This window comes from Clupea harengus, chromosome 13 (genome assembly GCF_900700415.2).
Source record: "Clupea harengus chromosome 13, Ch_v2.0.2, whole genome shotgun sequence".
Taxonomy (NCBI): Eukaryota; Metazoa; Chordata; class Actinopteri; order Clupeiformes; family Clupeidae; genus Clupea; species Clupea harengus.
In genome coordinates, this window is record NC_045164.1 from 16733023 (window position 1) to 16747699 (window position 14677).

General features: G+C 38.8%; 1 protein-coding gene across 2 annotated transcripts in view; it reads left to right on the top strand.

Annotated features, from left to right (window-relative positions):
- ccdc172 (coiled-coil domain containing 172) overlaps positions 1-9063 on the top strand; it is a 60996-nt gene extending 51933 nt beyond the window's left edge. For both annotated transcript variants that reach the window (XM_031579255.2, XM_031579257.2), the window contains 3 exons: positions 5957-6122; positions 7729-7830; positions 8708-9063. In XM_031579255.2, coding sequence (XP_031435115.1) covers positions 5957-6122; positions 7729-7830; positions 8708-8820 — 381 coding nt within the window. In that variant the 3' untranslated portion in view covers positions 8821-9063. The remainder of the gene's footprint in view (positions 1-5956; positions 6123-7728; positions 7831-8707) is intronic.
- Positions 9064-14677: the final 5614 nt, after the last annotated feature.

Genomic DNA, 14677 nt, shown 5'->3' on the forward strand with positions numbered 1-14677 from the left:
CAGATTTTGTCATGTCACGCCTCATATTCTTGTACTTAATTTGTATATATTGTAGCAAGCCAGTAAGGAAGAATGCACAGCAAGAGGTGCGGCAGGCCTAGAGCCTAGCAGGTTTTACCACCTACCTGTTCACACTAACTGTGCCCCCCAACTTCATTGGCTATGAAAGACCAAATCTTTGATGAAACACCAAAGTTGTTTCCTTGGTTCAAGTTAGCTGATCGTAGATGGAGTGAGTGAAGGAACTGGGGAAGTAGACTTAGCGAAATAATCGGTTTATTCCAACAAAGTTTAGCCTTGGAATTTCTAACACACAGCACCGTAATCTCGTACAGTTACAATCACAAGAATACTCTTTGTTGTTGTCTTGCTGCCGACTTCTCTCGCTGCCGTCTTCTGAATGGTAACATAATTCTGTAGCTCTTATATGGCTACGGAATGAATATACTAAACAGTGGCATAAAAGATTACCCACAGGTGTTCGTCTGGGTGGGGGAAGCTTTCTGGACCCTTTGGCAAGAAAGGTTGATGTAAATGTGTCACTCTTTCCATGGTGAAAGAGGATGTGGACAATTCATAGTTTTCAAGTGACGTCAGAATGACCAGCTGAAGGGCAAAAAACACATTCCACACCTGTCTAACACTGGAGTTTATACAGGAACCGACCACCTTTCATTTAATATAATTTAATATCTACGCTTCAACATTGTCTGACTTAGGTAGTAAAATGCTAGACAGTTGTTGCTCGGTTGGCTGTTCAAATCGGCGAGGAGACAAGCCCGGATTTTGTTTTTATCGCATTTAAAACCCGCCCACGTTGCTACCAGCTGATTGTAGACGCCTTCTGGGTCAATTTTTCTCGGACACACAGTAAAGTAGCCATACTTTTGGGGCTGGCAATAAAAGCGGTCACCCTGTTCTGGTCGCCTCATTTATCAGAATAACTACCTAAAACGGGAATAGATCAAGTAATAAAGTCAAGAAACAAAGCATCAACACAATTCAAATTGGATTACCCGGTTTCTTCTCTGAGATTGCGACAAGTACCTAAGCAAGTAGGCTAAGCTAGTGTATTTTGTCATCCAACTGGTAATACTACAATGCCAGTAGAAAATATATGGGAAGATAATTTAAGTTGTCATTCGCCAGACCAGGTGTTCGTACTTGTTTAAACCAGGAAATTGTGTCAAATGATAAAGAACAGCGTTGGGTAGGCTAAAGGCTGCTAGCTAACAGCAGGTAGCTCGTAGCTAACAGCAGGTAGTTCGTAGCTAACAGCAGGTAGCTCGTAGCTAACAGCAGGTATCTCGCTTTCTAAATATCTCTGTCTGGCTATAGTGGTATGGTCTATGGTTGATGGCGATCGTAGTTGAGTAGGCGGCAATGCGCGAAGTTGTCCACTGTTTAACGCCATTTTCGCTGTTCTTTTTGCCCGCCAGCTACCTATTGTAGTCACGTGACTGAAAACTATGAATAGGTCTACTTGAGGGGAGTTTGATCGGTGTAAAGCATAAGGAAAGGTGGGTGGGTGTGTTTGGGGGTAAGGGGATGTGAAAGATGTGAATGTCAGGCAGAGGGAGGGGGCGGGGGGGTCTACCTGACCATGGCTGTTTAAACGAATCAAGTCTAAATGGCCCCTGGTGTGTCTGAGACTAAGTATAGGGATCAATTCATAGGCCTGGTATGTGAAACCTACCCATATCTTACAGCTACTTGAACACACACCAAACAAAAGGCAAACAGTAGGCAAGTCTTACAATACACGTACACACACATTGACAGTTGACAAATATGCTAGCTAACGCACAGGCATAAACAACAAAACACGGACAAAATGATTACAGTAATGCATTCTGATACCAGACTCAAAAGGGAAGACATGAGCCATATATTAACTTTAAGTATCAAACATCTTTCTACATCCGATAGGCTATAATTTACAGGTTTTTTTATAGTTAGCAATGTACATTATAATTATTGCAAAGCCTAGTGCCGCTTATATGCAATTTGTGGTTTTGGTCATTGCATAGCAGTGTTAATTTCGTTGATGAAAAATATTCGTTAACGACCTTTTTCCCGGGACTAAGACGTGACGAAAACGGATCTTTATAAATAAAAACTATGACTAAATCTATTTTAACTTTCGTTGACGAGACGAGACGAAAATGTTGGTGGTTGACTAAGTCACAATTGTTTTTTTTTTCTAAACCATATGCACATCATTGGTTGAATGTTGCCCGGTCCTGTATCTATCCCTCCTCAACTCCCTGAGATGCCCCGACATGCAAGTGACGCCCTAACAGACGTTATGATGGCTAAAGTTCAAGCACTCGGTACTGGAAGAAAAATAAGAATAGATATCTGGACAGTCTTTAATTATAACTTGACAGAAAATAAAACACAATGCACCGCAATAACCGGAGAGAAACCTTGTGGCTTCAAATTAGGTGGGAAGAACACAACAAGAGGCACCTGAAAGCGCACAAGACAACCCTGCTATTTACGCCAAGGTAAATGAGCTAGTAACTGTCAATGATAATTAGCTAATGTTAACTAGTTATTAGAATATATTAGCCAACGTTAAGTTAACTTCAAAAGGGCAGTCGAGTGTATATGTTGTGTCAGCTTGCACAACTAGCTAGTCATTTTCGATTGAAACCTCCCGTTTGGCTTGGCAAATGAGTTCCAAAACGCTTAGCTAGCTAACGTTAGCTAACTATGAGGTAGCATAGCTAAGTTATACTAGCTATCGATTGCTAGCTAAGTTATACTAGCTATGGATAACTAGCTAGTAAACGCATTGCAGAATGGACTATAGGACAGGCCACGCATGACATTAATCAAGAAAAAATAAATGAATACGTGATTGGTTTACATATCCTTGTCTTTTTATGCAATTGTTATTATCATTGGCATTACTTTCAACTCTCAAACTATCTGTCTAGCTAAATATGTTGGTTATCAGATTGCACAGCAATTCATATGGAGCATATGTGGTTGATTTAACTAAGGCCAGGGGGGTATTCGTCGTAGCTCGCTAAACGGTTTAGCGAGCTAATTTTCAGGCTAAGATAAAAAACGCCCCTCTTTTTGGTTCGTGGAAGCAACTTTTGATAAATCACCATAGTTACATATCGATTAGCACTAACCTGCTCCAGGGCAGGCTAACTTAAGTGTAGCTGGATAAGCTTGCCACACCCCCGGAAAAAGGAGGGATCCCATTGACCAAGGACTGATATTAGAGTTAGATTAGCGGAGGGAGAGAGTTCTTTGCGATCGCCAAGATCCATTATTCTTGTATGAGCGCTACCGATTCAGCCGACAAGGAATCATTAATTTACAAGACCTTCTCGAGTAATTTATTGCAAACACCACAGTCGAACATTGACTGTCTTGCGCTTTTTTGCGAGTGGTACATTTTTGTAGTGTCGGTGATGCGGAGAACAAAGCACTCATAATTATATGAGTGTTATTAGTACACCATAGCATATCATTATTGTAGAAAATTATTACGGTGGACTCATGATAAGAATAGAGAGAAATACAGCCAATTTATTTTCGCTGCTTCAATTTATTGCATTTGTTATTAATACATTTAGTCATTTAACAGACGCTTTTATTCAAAGCGACTTCGAAGGAAATGTAAAACTACATCGAGGAAGGAGTTGAGGGGATTTGAACTAGCAACCATGCAGATTCAAACCGGTAGACGAAACCTCTGTACCAGCTGACACTTGCTGTCAGGGATTCATACATAGATATCACCCTATAAACACCCCAACACACCTTGCTCACAGCGGTGGTGGTGTTGAATTTTGCCATGATTATGGTCTTGTATTCTTCATAAGCGTTCATGTTCATCTCCTACTCGCCAGCGGAGAAAAAAAGAGCCCTTTTCTTTGAGTTTAGAACCATTATACCGTTAGAAAATCATGGTTTTGGTGATTGACCTTTCCTGCCTTTTGAAGTAGGACGTGCACGCGCAAATGCCATGATAACTTTAGCCTGCTTGAAATTAACCACATGATTAGGATGCGGGTCAGCCGTTAACGAACCGATATTTGCTGTTCTCAATCAGCTCGCTAATCTTAACGGGCTAAAAGGCCAATTGATTAACTTAGCTTCAACTCTACGACGAACGTACCCCAGGTAGGCATAGTAGTTGTATTGTGTTATCACATCATTTGAATCTTCAAAATCTAGACTTGATATTCTCTTATATTTTAATGATAATACTGTTAATTAAGTATTGCCTTCAAATTATTATTTACGTTGAATTCATTGGAATTCAGCTGTAGGCATATACTAGGAGATCTGTATTTTAGAGGCTAATTGCATCCACAGTTTAAGTACTGCAAGCTTGACTATTATGCAGTTGTAGACACAACACAAGGGGTCCCCGCGCCTGAGAAGGGAAGTAAAGGAGTTTAATGTGGCTATAAGATGGACTTTTAAATGTGACTAAAACTAGACTAAAATGTAATGAGACTTCGTCGACTAAAACTAGACTAAAATGTTCTGAGTTTTCGTCGACGAAAACTAGACTAAAACTAAGGAGGATAAAAATGACTAAAAGTGACTAAAACTAATATGCATTTTCGTCTAAAGACTAAGACTAAATCTAAAATAGCTGCCAAAATTAACACTGTTGCATAGCTGTGTTTTAGAACCTGTGAGTTTTTTTTCTCTTAGTGGTATCAGTAGCTTTTTGTTTAAATTACACCACCTAAGCTTTTTTGTTGGTCAGCAGGAAGAGGCTACCACTAGCGAAACTACGCAGAGATAATGTTTTGCTTAAGTTCACTGTTAAAAGATGTCAGAGATGTGAAGGATATGCATCGTTTGTGCGTGTGTGTGAGAGAAGGCGAAAGAGAGATACAGTTTGGGTCTTAAATCAAGGATTACTTATTTTGTTGCTATACAACAATAAAAAACACTGTTTGGAACCATTCGTCTTATTGGGCTAGTCTATACCCAGATGCTATTAATCTAAAATACACTATGCATTGAAACCAATGTACTATAATAGCCAGGTTCGGTAATGGACTACATTGACAACATTGAATTAGCTCATGAAGATTCAAAACTGCACTCATTAAAGCAGCACAAAGGAGGAATTGCTAATTGCTAATGAGATGCTAGCGGCTAAACCTAGCGAAACTTCTTGAAATTTGCTTACTTTGACACTATGACAAACTAGTGAGTCAACAACTTTCCTAACACAGTCAAACATCAAGCAAGTGCAACACAAGACAAAGCAAGACGGCAAATAAGCTAGCTACTTAATAGTTCTGCAGACAGTAGTAACCGGGTGGCTTCAGGCAAACTTACATAACGCAGTAATATGCCTACAGACCCTGGTATGGCAATGGCATGGAGGCGATTCTCCATATTAAACGTCATTGTAGCGCCCCAATTTTTTGTAGGCTGTTATTTTAAGGTAAAACTGCTAATCCTAACCCTGAAGTACAATTCCTACATAATGCCACCTTAAGCAGTCATTGGTGAGCTATTTTGTTTAGTCTATAGACGTGTCTATCCTTTTGAAATGTTCACCAAATAAGGAAATATTTTCATGATATGGATGTCATTGTAGTAGTTATTATTAAAGTCAGCTGTTTGTGGGTCAAGCCAGGTTGAGGTGGTTGATTTAAAGCATATTTTTGTGGGTTGGGGGGCTTGGCTTGGCTCTCATAGTAGGTTGGATGGTGTGGGTATTAAAAAAACCCTGACCCATGCAAAAGCACGAATGAAGGTTGCTGCCTTGCAGATTATGACTGTCAGGAACAGTAGATGAAAGTAACAGTGAGTCACAGTAACAATAAATCTTATACGGTAAGGTAAGATCATTGTAACCAATAGCCTACACATGAGCCTTAAGCTTTGCTCCTGATTGGACAGCATCTTTCATTTTCATCAATCAAGGTTTTTAATGTATTGAAACATCTATTTTAAGGAAACAATGAAGACTTGTGAGGTGGAACAACAAAAGACGTTCAGGAGGGAAGTCAACGCTTTCAACAGTGAATATAGCCTCCTCAGCCATAAACACACTACTTTCTACAGTCAAGCTATTGCTGAAATGCTGAGGCTGACCCAAGAGGCAGACATTTTAAGTAAAGGTGAGTAAAAGTATCTCCATCCAAAGTATGTCCCTCTCCATAAGTCGGTGTGTCTTTGCTTGTCCCCGTCTTCATCTCGATCTCCCTTCACACTTCATGTACTACACATACATGTAACAAATAGGGCTGACAGTCAGTTTTCATGACCTTGATGGTTTCTCTGTAGTTCAGAGTAGAGAATTTGTGTTAAAAAAAGATGCTATTAGCATTTGAGAATAGCATTTGAGTTTAGGTATGCTGCAAGCAGCGAGGAGGGAGACAAGCAGTCCAGCTTGGCTTAGTTGGCATGGCAACTTAATGCCATCGTGTCAAGGGCATGGTTGTAAGCCCTCAAAGTTTTATAACAATTTATAACAATTAACAAGGAAATGCCATCATTTCTGGTTTGACAGCCTCGCCACTGATTTTGATTGACATCACGGAAAAATGCTTCGGTAAATCAAGAATGAAACAATTACCTTTAGTGAGTCTTGATCTGAGGATGATCTTTGCCAAATTTCATGGACAAATTTGTCGCGGTCGTATTTGTACATAAAATTTGTTTGTTTGACTTTTTTCGCTTCAATTTTTTTAAAGTTACCAAGAAATAGACACTGTACAATGTAAAAACCTCGTTATTGTAACTGAAGAATACATCTGAGGTGATTAGCGAGGCGTCTGAGCCAGCTATCTAATGTTAGAACGTTAGCAAGTTAACTACCCACAAGGTAAATAGCTTGCTAGCGGCGTGATTGGTTGTTGACCTGTCAATCTCACTGACCATCTCCGTTATCAACACAACCCCATGCGCCAGACACACACCCACTGTCATCCGTCAGGCAGCACATGCCATCTGAATATTCCGTAACCCAGAACCAAGTCTTTCTACATGACTTTGGACCACCCCTCGATGCATTTAATTAAACACCTGAAACCTAACTTTTCACAACCAGTAACTTACATAAACACATTGTATGTGTTACAAACTCGTACATGAGCACACTGTATTTACATACTCGAGTCACTAGCATTGGGTTTTCCTCGACACAGCCAGCAAGACCGTATGACCTTAGCCAATGTACAAAATCTAAAATGAATTGTCGAAGTGACATAAAGTTAACTAACCTTTCAGAAACGTCCTGTTGAAGACTACATTCTCAAACTTGTTCGGAAGCCTCTTCTTGTTCAGGGTCTGCCTCTGGTTTAAAACGGTGTGGGTGCACTGCTGTGTCAGTCTCCAGCAATGAAATGGCTGTAACATACATTGGTACCAGCACCAGGGGTTAGCTGGCTCATTAGTGTTTAAAGGAACAGGCACTCAAAACAGGTCGCTGTTTTAGACCGAGTAATAAAGGTGCTGTTTTAAATGATCCTTGTACCAATGTATGTTACAGCCATTTCATTAAGACCCCTAGGAACCATATCAAGTGGGCATACGATGACTCCATTAAAATGACAATCATAATATTAAATCAGAGACGTTATAAGAGGAGACAAATCACTCTATTAGTGCTACGTGCTTCGCTGCTGGAAAGATTCTCAGAATTCCTATTGAATGTATGTGTTAAGTAATGACTTTTTAAAGTAATTAGAGTAAAAAAGAGTAATTAAACTCCTTTATTTTCAGAAATGCAGTGCATGACCCAAACAAATGCACATATGAACGTGACGGAAGAAAAGAAAACTGTTCTTCAGTCACATTTGGCACAGCTGGAGCTTCAACATGGGGGTAGGCTATTTCTCTGTGTGATGAATGAGGTTTGAAATGCAGAGAGACCTCTAAAAATGCTGTTGGACATTCTATGTAGACAGTCTATTTGCTGTATTTTCACATATTGGCAACTGTGACGTAGTTCTGAAATAGCTGTCCCAGTCCTTCGAAGCTAACACCTCCCCTCACCCACACTATCAATGTTGCAAGAGAAGGATTGTTTGTCTATTTATTTATTTTACTAGAATCATAGGGAGAATTGTTCACATGACAGTAAATTATGTTGAAAACACATAAAATACAGGTCACACTGTTGTCAGTTTCAAAGAAATAGTGGTTATAACTAGAGGAATGTTAGCAAATATAGGTCTTCAGTCCTTTAAATTCTGGTTATTGTCAGAATAAACATTTACATTTTACAAGTTTCATTTTAGTATTTGGCAGATGCTTTTGTCCAAAGTCCAAAGGGACTAAAGAAACTGATTTGGAAAATACAACATCAATAACAGTGAGAAATAAAACATTACGTATAAGAAAACAAGATGCGTATAACAATAATAAATTATGGTATGTATATCAGATTATGGTAAAGATGATTGCCATACATCTAAAACCTTTGATTTTAGAGAATAAAGAATTGAGAGCATTTACCGGCCTTGGTAAATGCTCTCAATTCTTTATTCTCTACAATCAATCCTTGCTATACATTGCCTAGCAGAAGAGCCATTGGCAGCGCTGTGTGGAGAATTGTACTTATAGGCAGAGCTGATGGCAGGTAGCTAGCAATGTGGTAGAATAAAGAATTCAAATAGCAAGTGGGGATGCTGTCAGTGTTGGAACTGGTACCTTTACTTTTCAGTTTCTAAGTTGAACTTATCTCTCATATTCTTGCTAGAGCTGGACACAGAAGTTAAACAGGCTGCATCCCTGACGGACGCTCTGAAAGATGAGAGAATGGCAGTCACCAAGAAGCCTATAGGAAACCAACTGCCTTTTCGATTCAACTGAGCCGAGGACTGGGTGGAGTTGGTCCTTGAGAAATGGAAGAAAAATGAAAAGTAAAATACTAACGAAACAACTTCAACATTCAAATGTTAAACTATAACATTATATTGTGTCAGATTTTGCATGAACTAGTCACTGTAATCTTTTCCATACAGTCACGTCTAACCTTATTTAACAGGCATGTTAAATTGTTCAATCTACAAATCATCATTAACTGTCTTACTGCTGCAGCATTCTACAATACTGAGCACCCACACTGCCAGACAAATATGGCAGACATACATTCTAAATAAAAAACTTTGTTTTTGATATTGTAATGTTGTTAAGTGTCTTGTTTTACTTCATTTTTTTATAGCTTATGACAGTAATACCATTGCCTTACTCTAGGGCTCCCAAACAACAACAATAATAATAATAATGATAAATCATTTAATTTTTAGCGCGCTCTATATTCGTCTGAATCTCAGAGTGCTACAGTAAAAACATAGTTAGAAAAAACAAAGTTAAAACAGGCTATAATAAAACATAGTTCAAAGCATAATTAAGAATATCGTTAAAAAAACAACATAGTTACAAACATAGTTAAGAACATGGTTTAATAACATAATTTACAAACAGTTAAAAACATGGTTAAAAACATAGTTAAAAACAACCTATAATAAACTACTAATAATAAGTTTTAAAACAGCAGTGGCTCGATAACAAATATTATTACATCCTATTGTATTACCTTAAAGACACAAATAAATAACCTTTGTGATTAAATGTGTAATTTAATATATTACAATGTATAAATAAATGTATTTTTAAAAAAAAACATGTACAATTGGATTACTTAATTTCCAGTTCAATTACCTATAATACAACACTCTAACTGCTATGAGTAATTGTAACAGAAATAGGTGACAAAATATTAAACACATTGGTATGGCCGTGACCAGATTAATATAAAATCATGCATTTGTTTTAGCAATCTGTAAAATGTATCAGTATACAGGCTTTCAAACATGTTTAGATTTTAACTATACATTATTTAGAAGCTAACTCAACAGACAGATTAATAAGTACATTTAATAACAAAAGATGACATGATGAACATATGTTTTCATTAATACTGTTCACATGCAGTTAAACCTGGGTTCCAGCTCAACCACATACCATAACAACAACAACAATTGCTCCTGTTAGTTTTATTTGAATTGAATTTAACATTTTCAACTGCACACATTGACCACAAGAGAGAATACAGCAGAGATTTGAAAGAAACATGTGGAATGCCATCAATGTATAACCATTGCAGTAATGACCAGAAGAGAACAGAAACAATAGCAATAATAACACATCAATGTAATTATAATGTTACTGACAGGGAGAATAATACAGAAGTACATACAATAAATGGGAAGGCTGATGAGTAAGAGGTGGGTGGGCACTGGAGGCTTTACTCAGGGAGACTGGCTGAGGGAAAGGTATTGTGGAAGTAGTCATACTTTGTAGTATTTTGTAGAAGAGCCTCTGATAGAAAACCTGAGTTCCTCTAGTTTAAGGTGCCATAACATCAATAACCCCAATGGCCATGTCAGGGTGGAGTTGTGTCCTTGATAAGGCAGTGGGCCAAGAGAGACACAATGAATCGGCTGACTGTTTGAAAGGGGCATCTCTTCCAGGGCAACATCGAAGATAGCAGTCATGAGGTTTGGCAGAATTCGTTGGCCACAAGTCTGAGAAAATGTGTCAAATATGGAGGACCAAAATGGGGCAACTGAGTGGCAGAAAACAAATGGAATAAAGTGTGTGGAGACATCTTTGGCAGGTGGGATCTATGGTGAGGTATGTCCTGGCAAGTCTGCTTCTAAATTGAAGTAGCCCATGTCTCGCACAGATTGAGAACTTGTGTGTTCTCTCAGACGCTGCCTGCCGGCCTTAATTGGAAATGTGTAACTTGTTAAATGTTAAACAGTACTAAGAGAAGGGCTAAAAAACGCTTTGAATAATACTGTATAGTTTGGAGACACCATTTTAATATAGTTAATACAATAACCACCTTAATAGAGTTAATTCTGTCTGCTAATGACATGGGGAGGGATGTGTTTGAGGTCATCCTTAGCCTTCTCAAGGGCTGGGTTTAAATTGTTTTTGAACAGCTCTTCATATTCCTTAGTTATTGTCCTCGGCGACTTTAACAAAGGAAATCTCACCCGCGAACTCCCCAAATACAAACAATTTATTAAATGCCCGACCAGAGAGGAGAACATTCTGGATCACTGTTACACCACAGTAAGCAGTGCCTATCACGCCGTCCCCCGGGCTGCACTGGGACTCTCGGACCACGTCATATTCTCTTGTCTCACAAATACCCAGATATGTAACAGAGTCAGTAGCCACTTTAAAAGGCAGTTAAAAGCCATCCATATTTCATATTCATACAACTTGTAACTGGCTAGTAGCGCTCACACCACAACTACATGGCATGACGTAACGTTCAGTAAACTGTGCATACACGGGTGCGGTCGACACACAGGTTTGTTTACGGGAGGCAACTAGTGATTGTCTAGTAACCCAACTAGTAATTGGGTGTGTGTGACTTGATAATACTCTTCTTTTTGTGCAGTCAACTATTATTGTAATTTCCACGTACCCATGTATGAAAGTGGAACTTCATTTTGGTATTCATGAACTGCAGTATGAAGTAGCACACAAGGAAAATTAAGTAAAAAATACGCAAATACTAAACGATGTAAATCTTACAATAAACAGAAAAACACCCCGAACACCATCCCAAGTGAAATATTGAGCCATGTTCTTTGAACTATTACTATTTTGTAAGCAGAAATACACCGTTGGGCAAAGATGGATATTTGTAAACAACACATACAGAATTATATTTCATATATCATTGCTGAAATTGCTTTCAACAATTTCAAGTGACCGCTGCAGGTTTCTTCCCCATTGTTCATTTAGTGGACTGGTGGAGTCTGACCAAGATGATGGTCTAGTGTCTTTAAGAAGGGTCAGTAAGATATAAGGTATGAAAAAAATCATGTGATCTTGTTCCTTGTTTCCTTGTCCCGTAAGCTAAAAATCTGAAACTTGGTATACTTATACTTAGGTCTATTTGCCTACATTTACTAAAGTGCCAATTGGCCGGCTCACCAAAATGGCCGCAAAATGGCTAATCAAAATTCAGCAGCCAAGAGCACAGTTGGTTTTGGCATGTTTGTAACACACCTAAAATTGTGGATCATATGTGGAGCATATTTGAAGTCCAAACACTGCTGACTCAAATGAAGGCGATCTGTGTGAATGTTTAATCAGGAAGCGAGGAAACAGGAGCATCCTACGGAGAGGCGTGTTCAATTGGAATGCATTAACTTACTCCACATCAACCCACAGTTGAAATTATGATGTCCCAGTTTATGAATGAAAATATATGATCAGATAAACCAATACATTACTTTCATGCTTGAATTATCATTAAATATGCATGCTTTAATAAAACATATTAACAATATATAACATATTGTGTTGCCTTCAGGATTGTGTTTAAGAAATAGCCTATATTTTCATATTATGTCATGAGGACAGCAAAATCTCACCTCGTAAACAGGATTTGTTATTTGAGAATTCTTTGCTATAGAGAATGGCCTCGTGGATCAGTCTCTCTATATAGGTCAGTCTTGTCTGCAGTTTCCAAAGACTTACACATGAAGTAGCCAAGGCCTAATTCAATAATGTATTGGCGCTGTTTGCCTAGCCACATTTACAAGTGGCAAGAAGATGTTGCTGACAATACATTTCTATGTCTTAGTCACACAGTAACATTTATTAATGCACCTCTGTGGATCTGTGCAGGTTCCTCCTGCCTCTAACCCCATCCATCATTCTCAAAATATACTGATAGAATTATTCAAATACAGTCTGCCAAGCTAAAGAGGAGCTGTAAGCTGTCTGCTTATACCACTGCCTTCCATACACAACAAGCTCATACCTTTAATGTTTAAAAACTCATGACCTTCACCACGCACATCTAAAGTAACCATAGATGCATAGAGAATTTAGCCTGCATTATGTACGCACGGTTGAGAATCTTAAGTCATGTGAAATGATGTAATTAATGTAGAAATACAACAGAGGTGTGATAGTTATGCATGATGCATCAAATGAGCATAATGCCATCTGTATGTCAAAGGTTTGTTTATGTTACAGTGCCCCAATCTGGAAACAGGAAAATAGTGCTTCCGATGTCTAAAACTTTGACACACACATCAAGATGTGAGTGTATTGTTTGATGACAGAATGCCATGGGTCGAGGACCGCAGGTGTGAGGGCCTTTCATCGTTGCTTGCAGCTATATTTAAACGTATTATTATGATAGTGTGTACCCCTATCTATCCTGTTATAAATGTCAATACTCTACATTTAGTATGGTTTTCAAACATATTCTTGCCAGCAACTAATAATCCTACATTTGACACATACATGCATATTTCTCAAACTTTGTAAATAAATGTTCCTTTTGTATACATGTAAATTTCACACAATTTAACAGAAAAATATATCTGTTCACACTAAATTCACACTCATTCCTCATATTCACCAGACAGGTCGGAAACCACAGAATGTAACTCATATGTACTGCTTCACACCGTATCAGTGTACAGCCACAGGGAGCGTGCCTATGTCCCCCCCCCCCCCCCCCACACACACACACAGTATAGTGCCAGCCTACTTATCCGCAGTCTTTTATATGATTAACTCACCTTGCATATCAATTCAGTTCCACAACGAAATAGCTTATTTCCTGCTCCTACTCGCCATATCGGTCCCACCCATTGCCTGTCTCTCTACAGTGTAGAGTCTACACTGACCTATTGAAATAAAAGCTAGAAAAAGCCCATATAAGTATAAGATACGGTTCACTGTATCTTATGCCTGTTTCATGTGCCCTGACTGGTGAGTTGATTTTCGATATGCGAAAACATTTGCAAAATGATGCCCAATCAAATCTGATGGAAAGCTACCAAAAAGCCACATCACAGCCCAACTTTGATCAATTGTCATGAATCTTAGTGCGAGTGCCTATGACCGTGCCCCAAGGATCCTTAATCATTTTCATGACTCTTGACCTCCAGATGGCAATTGGTGTGATGTCATATGATATCAAAATAATATGAAAACATATGGTACTTGTGTAAAGAAATGTACCTGATTATTGCATTTGTGTTTAATTGTATTTATGTATGGCAGCCCACATACTAACAAATAGCCTATTGGAAAGCCCTGTCATCATTACACCCCATCTGCTCTAGTCCAATGACAATTTGAGTGAGAGGAGTCTTTAATGGCTAAACTTTGGCATGATAAAGTCCCATATTATTTTCTGCAAGTTAAAAATGCACAAAAAATAATGTTCGAGAATGGGCAAGTATTACATTCAAGTCCACTTTTTCAGTCTGTTATGAATAAAGACATTACGGTCTCAGAGAGGAGCTCCTTTATCGGAGGCACACTGGGGCTATGAGACTGTGCTAGCCTGTGCTCTGTTGCACTGATCTAAGGCATCACAGCAGGAGTCTGTCTTTCCTTTGCTCGTGCCGCCACTATGCTGCCTCTCTCCCTCTCGTTCAGCCTCATTCAGTCTCTGGGTATTATATGTGTCTTTCCCATCTCTACCTATCTCCTTTGTCTGCCTTGGTTAACTGGCATTTTGAACTTATCTATCTCTCTCTCTCCCATCCCCTCTGACTTTATTATTCTGAGCACACATATCTCTCACACATACACTCTCAGCCCCTCCCATGATGGAGGCGGAGAATATTTCCTGAGCTGGTGGAAGGAGCAGGTGCAGAGCCCCCCTTCC